We start from the raw sequence: 13,366 nt of genomic DNA, 5'->3' as shown, positions 1-13,366 counted from the left end.
GCAGATATAGGGCACCGGCAGCTCTCATCTGCACGATTTTTTCCCCATGTAACAAATTACATTTCTGAAAGACACAGTACGAGCAGTAATCCAAACACATTTGTTTATTTGCAAAAGATGTATTTGTGCATTCTGAAGGGGAATACAAGACGGCTATTACATGTAGTGTTTTAAGGATAAAGTTGTAGGTCTGTTACTGTAGAAAAAAGTTGCACCTCAGTAAACAAGGATAACAGAGTCAAATGAGTTCACATAGTGTAAAAAAGAATGTTCTTGTACAAAAGAAATACAGTCATAGCTTTGACTCTAAACTTAATATATTTTCCCAAAATTATTGTTTCACCTTGTAAAAATCAACCCTGGTGAATTGTGTGCATATATAAAATTTAAGTAAATTAAAGCCATGCAAACAGGAGAGCAAAACATTAAAAAAAATCTTACAATAATAAATATATAGCTATAGGTGACTTGTTGCTCATGCTCTCATCTGCAGTTTGCAGCCTTTTTTTTCCTCAGGCAGGTCAATGTCTTCAACTCCCCACAAGGTGGCACTGTAGCAGAGTAAATAGGACAGCATGGAAATACTCATCACAGTCACACAACTGTGAAAATGATTATACTGAGCCCCGATGATACTGATTTGGATCCGAAAAAGAAATATGAATAGCTTAAGCAAAAATGGCAATGATGTGTGTAGACTACAGCTAGAATACAGCCTGATAGGTCAATATGGACCCCTACAGTCCCAAAAAGTCAGACCTTTTTATCTTGTGCAAAACGATTGGAATAGTCTTGTCTGTCCAAGTTACATGGAGTGAAAAAGATAATCAACATGTTCTTACAGAATAATCAGGCATATTATTTGTACAAAAAAAAAAAAAAAAAGACCATTCCTACAAAAATGATGTGGTTCGCACAAGATAATAACTTGATCGCTAATGGTAAAAACAGTCACTTTTTAGGACCTCATGGGCTCCATACCAAAGCATTTTGAGAATAATACTCCAACTGTGTGCAGATTTGTCATGTAAATGTAACAATGTCCAGGCTACTGCATTTCACATGTTTTTGGTAAAGACTCATATACTTAATGAGAGGGCAGAGGTCAGACAGGAATGTAAAGGTCTGAAATGGAGAACAGATGTGGAAGCAGTGGGTAAGCACTACTGACTAACAGGGTTATTTATCGCCTTGGTGGAAATTTACATGAAAAGCCGATGAAAGCCGAACAAACATAATCGTGAAGGAATCATAACAAGACGAGTTCAGACAGGTGGACTTGGCTGACAGGTTTGTTGTGCGTCGTGATGCAAGCATGTGATCGTGGGAAAGAACAGGATGAGGCAACGTTTCATCAACGATCATTACTCTCCCACAGATATGATCTCCCCCACTCAGGGTTTGTGTCTTCCTCCATGAGGATTGCATATATGCGAACAGAAGAATGTACCGAGAGGTGCTTCTTACGATCCTTACAAAGAGGTTTGCATTTTGTAACTTGAAAATGGATCTACACAAACACATCACATAGAAGATTAAGGATAGAAGTCGGAGTCTCCAAAGTCCTATTCCAATATTCAGATATGAAGCTCAAAACACCAAATACGCTGCTTCAACAGCACCACAACGATAATCACAAAAGGCCTTTCAGGTATCACAGTCAAAAGTAGGCTAGGATCAGGATGTTAGGCCTCCTTCTGTGCTATTTTTGGCTAAATAAATAGAGGAAGGAAGGAAAACGGAGATCATGTGAATGAAAGGAAATATGGCGAATAATAAAGTTCCCAAGATAAACAATTTGCAAAAAAAAGCCACAGAGGTGCTTCTGATATTCAATAAGTTAACACTCAAAAAGACACGTGTGCCCGGCATCAAAGCACAGCGGTGGGTATAGGAACAAAAGGCAAACCAACACATGAGCCAGGTTTAGTAACAGCTGCAGACAGGACTTCACTTCGTCTGCTTCCATCCCACTCCAACGCACGATAAAGAAAGGGTCAACAACAAATAAGGCATTTCAAAGACAAACGATGCATGTAGTGTAAACAGTTGGTTTTTCTTTACACTAGTGAGAGGAAATATCACGAGGAGATTTCTGCCAGGCGCTGGAGCAGAGTGGAGAAGCCGGCTGCCTGCTGCGACAGCTCGGCCACGCGGTCCACCATGTCCTGCGTGGCAGAAACTGATGGGTAGTTTTGTGCGGCGCCCTTTGTTGCCACGACAACTGCCTTCAAGGCTTGGCAGAGTCGTCCTCCTGAGGTGGTGATCTGAAGAGAAGAAAAATAATGAAATAATGTAATGAACACATGTCTTACATTCATTAACAGAGTCTTGGAAAAAGATACAAAACTTGACATTGTTTAAGTTTAACTGTCTCTAACCCATCCAGTGTCAGAGATGTCTTTCTAAATACTTGCAGTCATCAAACATGTTCTACAGTATTTGGACAAAAGTATTGGGACATGTTGAATTCAGGTGTTTCTTTTCTAACAGGGGTCTGGGATACAAAATAATAACGACAAATATGATATAATATAGTTTTGTTTAGTTGTGTTTAAATTGTCATCTTTGCTTCCAAAATGTCTCAGATGGTTTTTACTTAATTTTTCTCAACATATTTTTTTTTAAATCCGTGACTATGATTTTAAATGTTCTACCTCTAAATTTCTGAAATAGTTTTCATGGTCCGACTGTAAATAATACTTTTCTGCCAAAACTAACCATTTAACGAACCATCATTCCTTAAAGTTTAACGGGAGATTTGTCTTCCTACGTGAGATAATTTAAACAAAACTAACCAATGAAATGCCATTATATTTATTACAATATGAAGCTATATTATGACATTGGTTATTATTGTTTTGGATCACAGACCCCTGTTAGAAAAGAAACACCTGAATTCAATGTGTCCCAATACTTTTGTCCATATAGTGTGTCTCCATTTTTATTTTATTTTATTTTTTTACCTGAGCGGGCTGAAATAATGCGTAATATTCTACGAACCTTAGCACGGAGGTCAGCAGAAGTAAGGAGGCGGGACAGTGTGTCTCCAATAAACACCAGTTTGTGAGCCGTCACGATGAGACTTTTTCCTCTCGCGACAAAGATGCGCGGTGGTTGGTTTCCCTGCACGCTGTTGAAGAGCACATCGATGGCGTCGGCCAGACAGGAGAGGTGAGCGAGGCTCTGAGATGAGTAGAAGGACAGCAGCTCTGAATCCTCCAGGGACAGGGAGACAGGTAGAGGAGGCGAGGGGGTCAACTGGAAGAGGAAATGTGAGGATAAGGGGGAAAAGTTCTGTTAGAGTCACATAAGCCACTGTTATCCCTTTTCTATCAGTGCTGGTCCTGGGCTGATGCTGGTGCCACTTTGGAGTTTGTTCAGCCCGTGAACCTTTTAAACACTGCTTTGCTTCTCTAGGGACTGGAGAGATTCCTGATGGCATGAGCAGTGGAGTTTTATTTTGAAGAACTTGCAAGATTTACTGGAGTTTTCATATAATTTTAGTGCTAAAATATATTTTTTTAAAAATAGCATCAATGGCCCTGTATCTCACCAGCATGTTCTACCTTGGAGTCAAATACATATCTATGGGAACACATATACTCATAATTTTTTTTTTTTTTCACTTTTTATCACGATTATGTACATTGTATTATGCTCTAAACATCTAAAATTATGTTTCAAAATGTTTAAAAAGTTTAGAAAACAAAGGAGAACACAAAGTTTCATATAGAAAAAGGGAAGCCACTTCTTCAGACATACTTGCACCGAGACAAAGATTAAGATAAAAATGTGCCTGAGTTGACCTGATAACACCCGCGACATATAGTTTTATTTTTCAAAATGTATCACCTCTCTGTAAGTAGCTTTGGTTTGAGTTAACATTAAAAATAAATCACAACACAGAGTTATAATTACAAGCACTTTCAAGCACTTAAACTTTCAAGCACTTTTCAGAGCTTGAAAAGACATTGAAATTCAAGCATTTTCAAGGATTTCAAACACCCATACGAAGCCTGTACAAAACAGAGGAAACAGTTGAAGCTTTTGGGTACTTTCTGTCCTGGAACATAATTCACACAATTATTATCCTTTATCTTAGTCTCAGACTGTCATCATTATTATTAAACATACCAGAGAACCTGCTGATCCTATTATTTTTATGACGAATAACTTTTGCAAATTAAAAATCCTGTTTACAATATGCCTTACTCATTTTCCACAGGTCTGTGCAAGTTGGTTTCAGCTACACAACAAAATAAGTGGACCGGTTCTGTAAAACGCCAAATGCACCTGTTCATCTGTTAAAGTAGGTTAAAAGCTGAGAGGTTGTGCAGAGCCTTAGACTCAACTAAAAGTCAGTCAGTAACACACACAGAGTACATGAGCGAGTGGCCCTGTTGCAAGACTAGCTGTGCTGTCCCGTCACTTATTGTCCTGCAGTCTCCTCTCTATGTAAGACAAGACTGTTTAAGATTTACAAGTGACCTCTTGTTGGCTGTTGAATGGCGTAACCAAGGAATCCAGGAAGGAGGAGAAAAAAATGTATGTTAAGTGGTAGGGAAAAATATGATCTCAGCAACAGGAGACAGAACACATGAGCTGAGATGAAATCATGGGTTTTTAACTTCTCTAAAGGATCTTCAACTGTAGGCCCTGATCTGTGACTCAGAAACATTTGAGTTTTATTGAGGAATTGTACACATTTTTCAAGGTCAAGCACTTTTCAAGTACTTTTAAGGGTCAATTTCTAATTTTTCCAGCACAGCATCTTATGGCTGGATTAAATACATATCTACAGGAATACATACTTAGCATTATTTTTTTCAGTTTCTGTCACAATGTCAAAATTTTATTATGCTATGAACATCTAGAATTATGTTTCATAACAGCAAGAGTTTAGAAATTAAAGGAGAACACAAAATTTTAACCAAAAAAAGGGAAGCCACTTGGCGTTCTTCAGACACTCGCACCGAGACAAAGATTAAGATAAAAGTGTACCTGGAGTCAACCTGAGAACACCTGGGAATTTTATTTTTTGACATAGTTTTATTTTTCAAGATGTATCACCTCTCTGTAAGTCCCTCTGGCTTGAGTTAATATTAAAAATAAATAAATCACATCAGAGATTTATAATTGCAAGCACTTTTCAGACCTTGAAAACACAATGAAATTCAAGCATTTTCAAGGATTTCAAGCACCCGAACCCTGTTTATTATGACGAACACATTTCAGCACTCAGTCATAGATCATCATGCACAGAAATCAAACAGGCTGCATTTGGTGTCAAGACTGATTGTGTAAGTTAAATATTTGTCAACTACAGATGAAAAACAAGTAGGCCCTGCCAGCTGATTAATGAGTCACAGCGCTCATTAGTAAACACAGTGCACTGTCACCACAGAGGGAATCAATGACTTATCTGTGTGGACTTGCTCTGTTGGTTCTGTACTGCAGAAATGTGCAACGCTGTGGGAGCCAAGCTTATGGACTCTGGGGTTAAGAAAAAACAAAACAAAACACAGACTTACCCTCAGCTCTCCAGTGATAGTGTGTGTTTGTCCGTTCTCAGCCACTGCATTAGGAGGCAGATCAGGTTTGCCCTAATGCGGAATGGAGAGAAAAGGCATGTTTACAGGAATGGTCCCAGTTTGGGCAGGGTGATAAAACCATAATGACAATCATCACAATCATTGCTGTACCCTTGTAATTAGTGCAATCAATATATAAACTGTAATACTAATTTTTCACTTCTCTTTAGGGTTTATATGAACACAAGTAAAGCCCATGCAGTATAAAGCTTGCTAAGGTTACAGTTTCTTCATCAATACTTCAGACTAAACTGTGACAGTTCTGACCTCGTTTGGATGATTCCAAACAGATCTTTAGCATAGCCATTGACAACACAAACCGTACAAAATAGAGGTGATTTGTGGTTTTACTGTGGCTAACAGAGCTAGAATTCAAATAATCTGCTGATGCAACACCTGAAGATTATAAAGACATAGGTTGTATTTTATAAGACATGGCAGAATCCATGAACCTGTTCACTTTAGTTTGTATCTAAAGAAGAAGTAGGAGTGGCTAATGGACAATGACTCTCCCGTTTATGTGATTAAAGTCAAATGAATCATAATCATAATATTCCATTTCTTTAATCAGATCCTCCTACGATTCAGATTACTGCCTTTTCGCCAATTTTAAGGTCCTACAGAAATATTGGTTTAAGTAAATGAATTTCACTGTGAAAACTGACCTGCAGTTTGACATATCCAACACTGTCTCCTGCAGGCACTGGGGCAGGGATGGGAGTTAGACCTATCCCTGCATACTCATTACTGGGGTCATCCTCTCCTTCACTGGGGCCCACTGTAACTGTCACTGTGGACTGAGCAGGAAGTAAGGGGAAGGCGGGCTGAGGGGTGGGGGGCAAAGGCCTTTCCTGAATCCAGCTGCCTTTACGAGAGCCCATTCCGCCCCCAGATGACACCCCGTCTTGCACCGGAAGGGCAGGCAGCGGCCTACGGGACAGGGAGTCTTGCGAAGGCAGGCGAGGCCGACTCTGAGCCTGCAAGAGGAGTGCGCTTTCCTCGAGAGAACGCTGGACCAATGTGAGGAGGCCGTCAGATGGAGGAGCATTACCGATGGCAGATAACGCTGGGAGCAGGTCCGACAAACGAGCCCAAGCCTGCTGAAGAGGCGGTGGCGGATCCCCGGTGTGACTGGCTTTCCATGTGGACAAGATATCTGCCAATGAGGTAGCCAGATCTCGTGAAGACAGACTGGAGGTGGAGCATGAGGCCGTGCTGAGCACTGAATGGACAAGGCTGGAAAGCGAAGCTCTCCACTGCACATCGCCCGAACCGTTGCTAGAAACTGAGAGCCTACGAGTCGAGGTGGACGATGACGACGAAGAGTGCGGAAGGACTTCAGCGGTCAGAGCTGGCATGTCATAGATACCGCAGTCAGGCTCGTCCCCGCCACTACGTCGTTTTTCTTGACCAGGGGCACAATAAACCTGACCCACATGGACAGCCTCCTCCCCAGAAAGGCTGCTGGTGGACTCCCCTGTTCCAAGAGGCACTCCTGGGAGAGTTGGGACACTGTAGACATCATCGTCCACTTCATCAGGCGCTGAGCTGCTGTGCTGCACATCTGAGCTGGACACATTCAGGACAATGGTGGGGACATCATAGACCTAAAAGTCAAGACAATACCACAAAAAAGGATCATTTGTACAGGATTAAAAAACACAACATTCAATCAGCGTGTTTTTATGTACATTTTGGAACTATTTTTAGTTAGTGTAGACAGATGAAAAAATATTGTCATTGACTACGCTAAAACACTCACTTGAGGTTTTATTTTGTTGGTACTGCCAACCATAACTAGGTACCATGAGTGTCAAGACTTTTAAAACAACCTGCCAGCAGATATTTCTCAAAGCTCAGAGATGTTGTATTTTGCAGCCCAAAAAAAGGAGGTCATTCATAGCTGAATCCATCAATGTTACATAGACTTTATATTAGTAATAACAACAACAATACTAATACTAATACTACTACTACTAATAATAATAATAACAACAAACACAATAATAATACTACATTGGATTTATATAGTGCTTTTCTAGGCACTAAAAGCCCTTTACATTATTCATTCAGTCCTGTAGTGGTAGTACGCAGCTCTTGGTCAGACTGATGGAAACATGCTACCAATTCTCGCCAACAGCCTCTCCAACCACCACTGGGTGTTATTATTGGACGTCCAGTATTGATTATTGGACGAACTGCTCTATCCCCTGAGCCACAGCCGCCCACAGCATATGTTCCTTACTGACCACGAACACACATATAAACACTTTAAGATGTTTTTGTGTTCTATACGTTTCTTTACAGAGCTCTCAAATACATATTTCAGTCCTTGTGTTTACCTCTCTTTGACATTTCACACTACTATCAGAGAAATTTGTAATAATTTCCTTTAGAATATTGCTAAAGCTCGACAGGAGTATCAACAGTGACCACTGGGAGCAGAAAATATTCCTGTTTCTCATCCATAAAAATGTGGTTCCAATTCACAACACCCACTTCGACTCTTTATTGCATCCATATGTAACAGATATTACAGCTAACCTAACATCCCTGTGTAGCTCACTTTTTAACTCCAAACCAGATGATTTGTGATGTCCCCGATTCCCATTTTTATTTTCTGTGCAATTTCCCTCATTATCTTATAAAAAAAATAGAAACAGAGATCACATATTTATTGTACTAAACTGTAGCATGGACCCACTACATTGATACAGACTCTGCAATGAATTACAGACAAGTTAGTCTTCTTTAAAACCTCCCATGTAGAATGACTAAAATAAGTGCATTACGGAATCACTTAGTAAACCAAAAGAAGTAGGCAGACATGAGTCTGCACTCTAAATACAGTCATTAGAGGCAAAGAAAAAAAAAATCATCCAGCAGCTGGCAGATGTATTCAAGTAACATTGAAGGGAAGCATTGGGGGCAGGGTGGTGCCGCTGCTGGTGGTGGTGGTGGTGGTGGCGGTATGGCCTTGGCATGGCCCTAACAGATGGGTGTGAATGGGAAAAAATAGCAGTAGCATGTGGACTGGATAGACAGGCTCCCAGTGTAGACAGAGACAGGTGTGGCCTCGCCTTAGAGGGGGGGGCAGGGAAGAATGTGGAAAGAGATGGTGAGAAGGTTTTTGATAGTCATCGTGTCTTTGAGAGTTCTCTTGTGCAGACATGAATTCAACCCACCTGCTTGGCATGGTTTCAATAGACTTTGTATTATCATTTCATTACAAGAATCATTTCACTTAAACAGAAATGTGGTTAAACGCTGTCTTCTGTAGGAACACAACAGCTGATCATTTTTGCTAGTACTGTTCGAGTCGTCTTTTAGAAAACTACTTACATCTCACAGGGTCTAATGTCAGGCATGTGACGTTGAATTTTCAGACTTTTTAAGGATTTTTGGAAACCACATTGTAGACAACAAACGTAAATAAACATGCAAAGTGAACACTGGTGTTTACCTCTGCCTCAGAGTCAGTCTGTGGTGGGACGCTGCGTGGCGTGTCATAGATCCCATCATCCTCGTTGAGGGAAGCTGGAACTGGACGCTGCCACCTGCCACTGGGTGGAGTATCATAAACCTAAAAAGACCACAAAAGAAGAAAACATGTGGGAAAGAAAAAGTGAAGATTTCTGCTGTGCACATCAACAGTAGAGTAAGATATAGAAACATGTTGTATTAACAATTCTGCCTCACTCAAATCTCAGTAAATTAGACTTTGGACAAAACTATGTGTACAACTATCTTTGAACATGTTGCTACAATGTTTGTATCTGCAAAATACTGCATAATGCTAATTACAGATACCTTGGCTAGAGCTGTATTGGTATTAGTTTTCCAATAACACTCAGGAATGACCTTGTGACCAAATGCAAGATCATACCCTTCGAACTCCTAAGATAAATGGAAAGCAGCAAAGATACAATCCAGAGACCAACAAAACCTCTAAAATAGGAAAGAAAATTTATAGCGGCAATATAGTTATATGACAGTTGGAACAAGCTATTTACAACCTTTACACACCTGGTCATCGACAGGGTCTGTGAAGTCTTGTGTTTCTTTTTTGTTCTGCACATTGCTACTTTTCTCCAGGCCATTGCTTGCTTGAGCGACCCCTCTTTGTTTGTCATCTTCTTGTCCTGCAGTAGCAGACTGTACACTGGGTTTGATGACAGAGTTGGAATCAGCTGATGGCGTGACTGGTTGTTGTACATCTTTCCTTGTGATGCCCCTTACTGGAGGTGCAGGAGGAGGTGGCTTACGGACAGAACTTGGTGATCCAGGAACCCTGACCTGCCCTGCTCGGAGCAGTAAAGGAGATCCCCGGTGACTGGCCAGACCAGGTTTGCCCCTGGCAACAGCCGAAGTGGGTGAAACTCCCTTGAGGAGAGGTCTGGGAGATGCTTGGGCAGGGGATGATTGAGATGGATGCTGGTGAGCCATAACTGTAGCTGGACTCCGGTGAAGGTTTGCTCCAACAGGGGTAGGTGTTTGGTACATCCCTGGTGTATCCTGGCTGACTTTGGCCTGGGTGGTAGTGGCTGTACCACTGACAGGAGAAGGGCCATTAGAACATCCAACTCCTCCAGTTGGAGACTGGTACACGTCATCTCCAGCAAGAGGAGTACCTTTGGGCACCAGATAACAGTCATCAGTTTCTCGTGGGACTAAATAGGTCATGTCCTGTGCCTCATCAGTCACTCTTGGCACTCCGCTGGGTGAGAGGTAAACAGACTCTGAGGCCAAGAGAGTTCCTGGTTGTCTGACATGCTGAACCCCTGGAGGTATTGGACTTACTGGGGTTTGATAGAGTGTTCCTGACATTTCTGTGCCCCTTCCTCTAAGAGAGGGTGAGCGTGGACGCCCTGCGACCCCAATATCCCAGTCAGGTCGGGGCCGGGTGCCAGAGCTCGAGTGAGAGCGCGGACGCCCACCTTCAACCCTGCGGAGCTCCCCAGGCCTTGAAACGGCTCCAGCTCCCCGTCCCTCACCCACAGTTGGCGGGGATCGATACACCCCATCTACATCCTCTGCACTTCCACTGACAGCAGACCGGGCCAGTGGAGCACTGGGTGACAAGTACACAGAGTCCTCACTGGGACCTCGACGGAGGTCCGATCCTGGGGGCGGGGCTGTCTGAAGGAGACGGAGGCGGTTGGCAGGGGCGATACCCTGCCGGCCATGCAGAGAACAAAGCCACCAGCCTGGTCCACCACTCTGCTCCTGTTCCAGAACCATGAGGATGTCACCCTTACGGAAAGCCAGCTCCTCCGGGCTCTCCGCAGTGTTGTCAAATAATGCCTTCGCCAAAACCGTCTGAGGAGAGACAAACACAGATCATCAAATGATCACATGAAAATAAGTTTTTACAAGGGATAAAGTAAACATATCAGCTGAATATCAGTTACCAGACAACATCTGTCTAGTTGACATCCATTGGCCTATTGGCAACAAAGGTATTTATCTGTTGAGTTATAGTAAGGTTGTTCAATAAATCTGCATGTTTGAACTTGTGCTTATTGAAAAACACTGTGAGGAAAGGCACATACATTTTCTCTATAATTTAGAAAATGCCTTTGTTCTCTTCTAACATATGAGGGAATCAGAAACAACAAAAACAAAGAAGCCAAAAAATACTGGTGTCTACATCAGTTATCAGCCAAGTATATCAGCATCATCCAAAGATTTCACAATTACACCCAGTTTTTTTAGAATGCCAGCACACAATTGATATTTCATTAGATTTGAGTGTTTTGAAGAAATAAATGTTGTTAGCATTACATTTTGCTAATCTTACTTGTGCATTATTGTTAGTCTGTCAGAACAACAAACATTTTGTTAATCCAGTTTAATTGGCAAGAGGTTGCAGACAGTGCTTTGTTGAAACTGTACAGTGACAAACAAACTTAAAATAAGAAGAGAATAGAGAAGATTTTGGGGCATATTGCCCATCCCTACATTACATTTCCATTACCTTTATGTTGGTGAGTGCAGTGGGTCGCTGGGCTGAAGACGAGCCCCCGTGTTAGCACAGATCAAGTGTCAGAAAAGTCATGTTCTAGTCATTGTTTCAAAAAAAAAAGAAAAGCTTTGCGTGCAAGAGATCCAAATGTCCTGCTGTCTAAGAGCAGATCACCTCACCAGTCGGCACAAAATTTCCGTTTGTTCTGAGACTGTGTGGTGCTGTGGCTGTCTATATCATTAATGGGAAACACTGTAGTGTTTTATGGCTGGATACAAAACACAAACAAGCACATTAACATGGTAATGGCAAGTGGCGAGTATCAAAAGCCTGATTGTTCAGGCTGTTGAATGGAAAGTGAATAGGAGTGAACAGGGAAGATCTCATACAATGTACTTGTGAATGAGAGAGTGGCAGTAAGAGAAGGAGTGGACAAAAAACACTCGTAGAAGTTACTCTCATCAAGACTAACACATAATTCACATACATGTCAGCAATTGTGAAGCAAGGAGAAAAGATGGGCACAGTCGAAGCAGATCAATGATCAAATGGACACAAGGGCTTAATGGTAATGAGCTGGATGAGTGGGAGGGGGAGGGGAGAGGATGAGAGGCACATCTGTCCCTTGCCGTTTAGGGTTTAATTGCCAACCCAAAGCCAAAGAGTCAGGCCCCCTTTCATTCTCTAAACCAACCCCCTGGGGGACGACTGAGCTTTAGTGGGCCATGTGGGACCCCCTCACAACTGTAATGGAGGCAATACAGATCAAGATAAAAAAAACATCTAGACTTTGGATCTGAATTCTCTAAACATGCATCATCCAAGTTTTTTTTACTCGTATCCTCTCAATTTTGATCGGATTTAAATAGTTGATAAAGGTCCAAAAGCAAATGCACATACAAACAAAGACAAAAATGGTACTTACAGAGACAGACATCGTTGCTAACTGTACAGTTATGTCTCAGAGAAACTATAACTCGTGTCCTGGTTAGTCTGGCTCGTCCATTTAGATCAGTGGAGGTTCGTCTGTCGGATGAGTCGGTCGGTGCCGGAGCACAGCTGGGTCTGCCGAGGATACATCTGGAGGAGTCCCACAGCCGCGTCGCCTTTAGAAGGAATCTGCAAATCACCAAGAAATGTTTCCCCCTCTTTCTCGTTAGCTAGTCAACCCTTGACTCTACCGTTATAAGCCCGCATTTGAATTGAAAGGTATTCCGCGGTAGGCTAACACCTGTCCAGCCTTTCCACGCCCAGTGAACGTTACGTTAAATGTAGCCCGTTCATGCTAATTTTAGCATAGGCTCGCGGATGAATAACCGTTGCAAACACAAAATTAAAGATACGATGTAAACACTGAGTCTGCTTTCACCGCCCCGTTTAAATAAAGAATATTAAACCAGCTGATACATATAAAAACGAGTGCTATGTTGTCGCGGCCTAGCTAGTGTAAAATGATATGCTGTGCTGGTCTTCATCGTCTGCTGCTAAGGCTAACGTAATGCTCAAAACAACAATGGCACCGCCGGGTAATACCACTAAATCCAATTTGCTCGTCGGCAAACGTTAGCACCAAAATCCAAGCCTGAAGTAAAAATACCTCGCCTCTTTCTTCTCCCAGACGAACTTGGCACCGGGCACACTCTCTGATACGTAATACCACTTCTTTTTAGGCTTGAAAATCGGTGACCGTCAGCGTTCAATCATCATCGTCGATGACAACAACATTGTCACCGCCTACTCAGATGTTTACGGAGTTCACTGATTTCACAAACATAGGAGCAGTATGAGTGAACGGGCTTTAGCCGAT

General features: G+C 42.0%; 1 protein-coding gene across 2 annotated transcripts; it reads right to left on the bottom strand.

Moving 5' to 3' along the window:
- Positions 1 to 86: 86 nt before the first annotated feature.
- On the bottom strand, positions 87 to 13,282 carry efs (embryonal Fyn-associated substrate). 2 transcript variants are annotated; one of them, XM_030162202.1, is made up of 8 exons: positions 13,157 to 13,282; positions 12,485 to 12,678; positions 9,621 to 10,913; positions 9,058 to 9,177; positions 6,260 to 7,201; positions 5,535 to 5,606; positions 3,004 to 3,261; positions 87 to 2,267 (listed from the first exon to the last, which is right to left on the bottom strand). In XM_030162202.1, exons 2-8 carry the CDS (start codon positions 12,494 to 12,496, stop codon positions 2,082 to 2,084), a joined length of 2,883 nt encoding a protein of 960 aa, XP_030018062.1. In that variant the 5' UTR covers positions 12,497 to 12,678; positions 13,157 to 13,282; the 3' UTR covers positions 87 to 2,081. The 2 variants fall into 2 exon arrangements, with proteins under 2 accessions (XP_030018062.1, XP_030018063.1); XM_030162203.1 differs by lacking the exons at positions 12,485 to 12,678; positions 13,157 to 13,282 and adding an exon at positions 11,572 to 11,800.
- Positions 13,283 to 13,366: the final 84 nt, after the last annotated feature.

The sequence above is a fragment of the Sphaeramia orbicularis genome, chromosome 18, assembly GCF_902148855.1.
Source record: "Sphaeramia orbicularis chromosome 18, fSphaOr1.1, whole genome shotgun sequence".
NCBI lineage: Eukaryota > Metazoa > Chordata > Actinopteri > Kurtiformes > Apogonidae > Sphaeramia > Sphaeramia orbicularis.
Note: the sequence above shows the minus strand (reverse complement) of the source record. Positions and strands in the feature narration are given on the sequence as shown.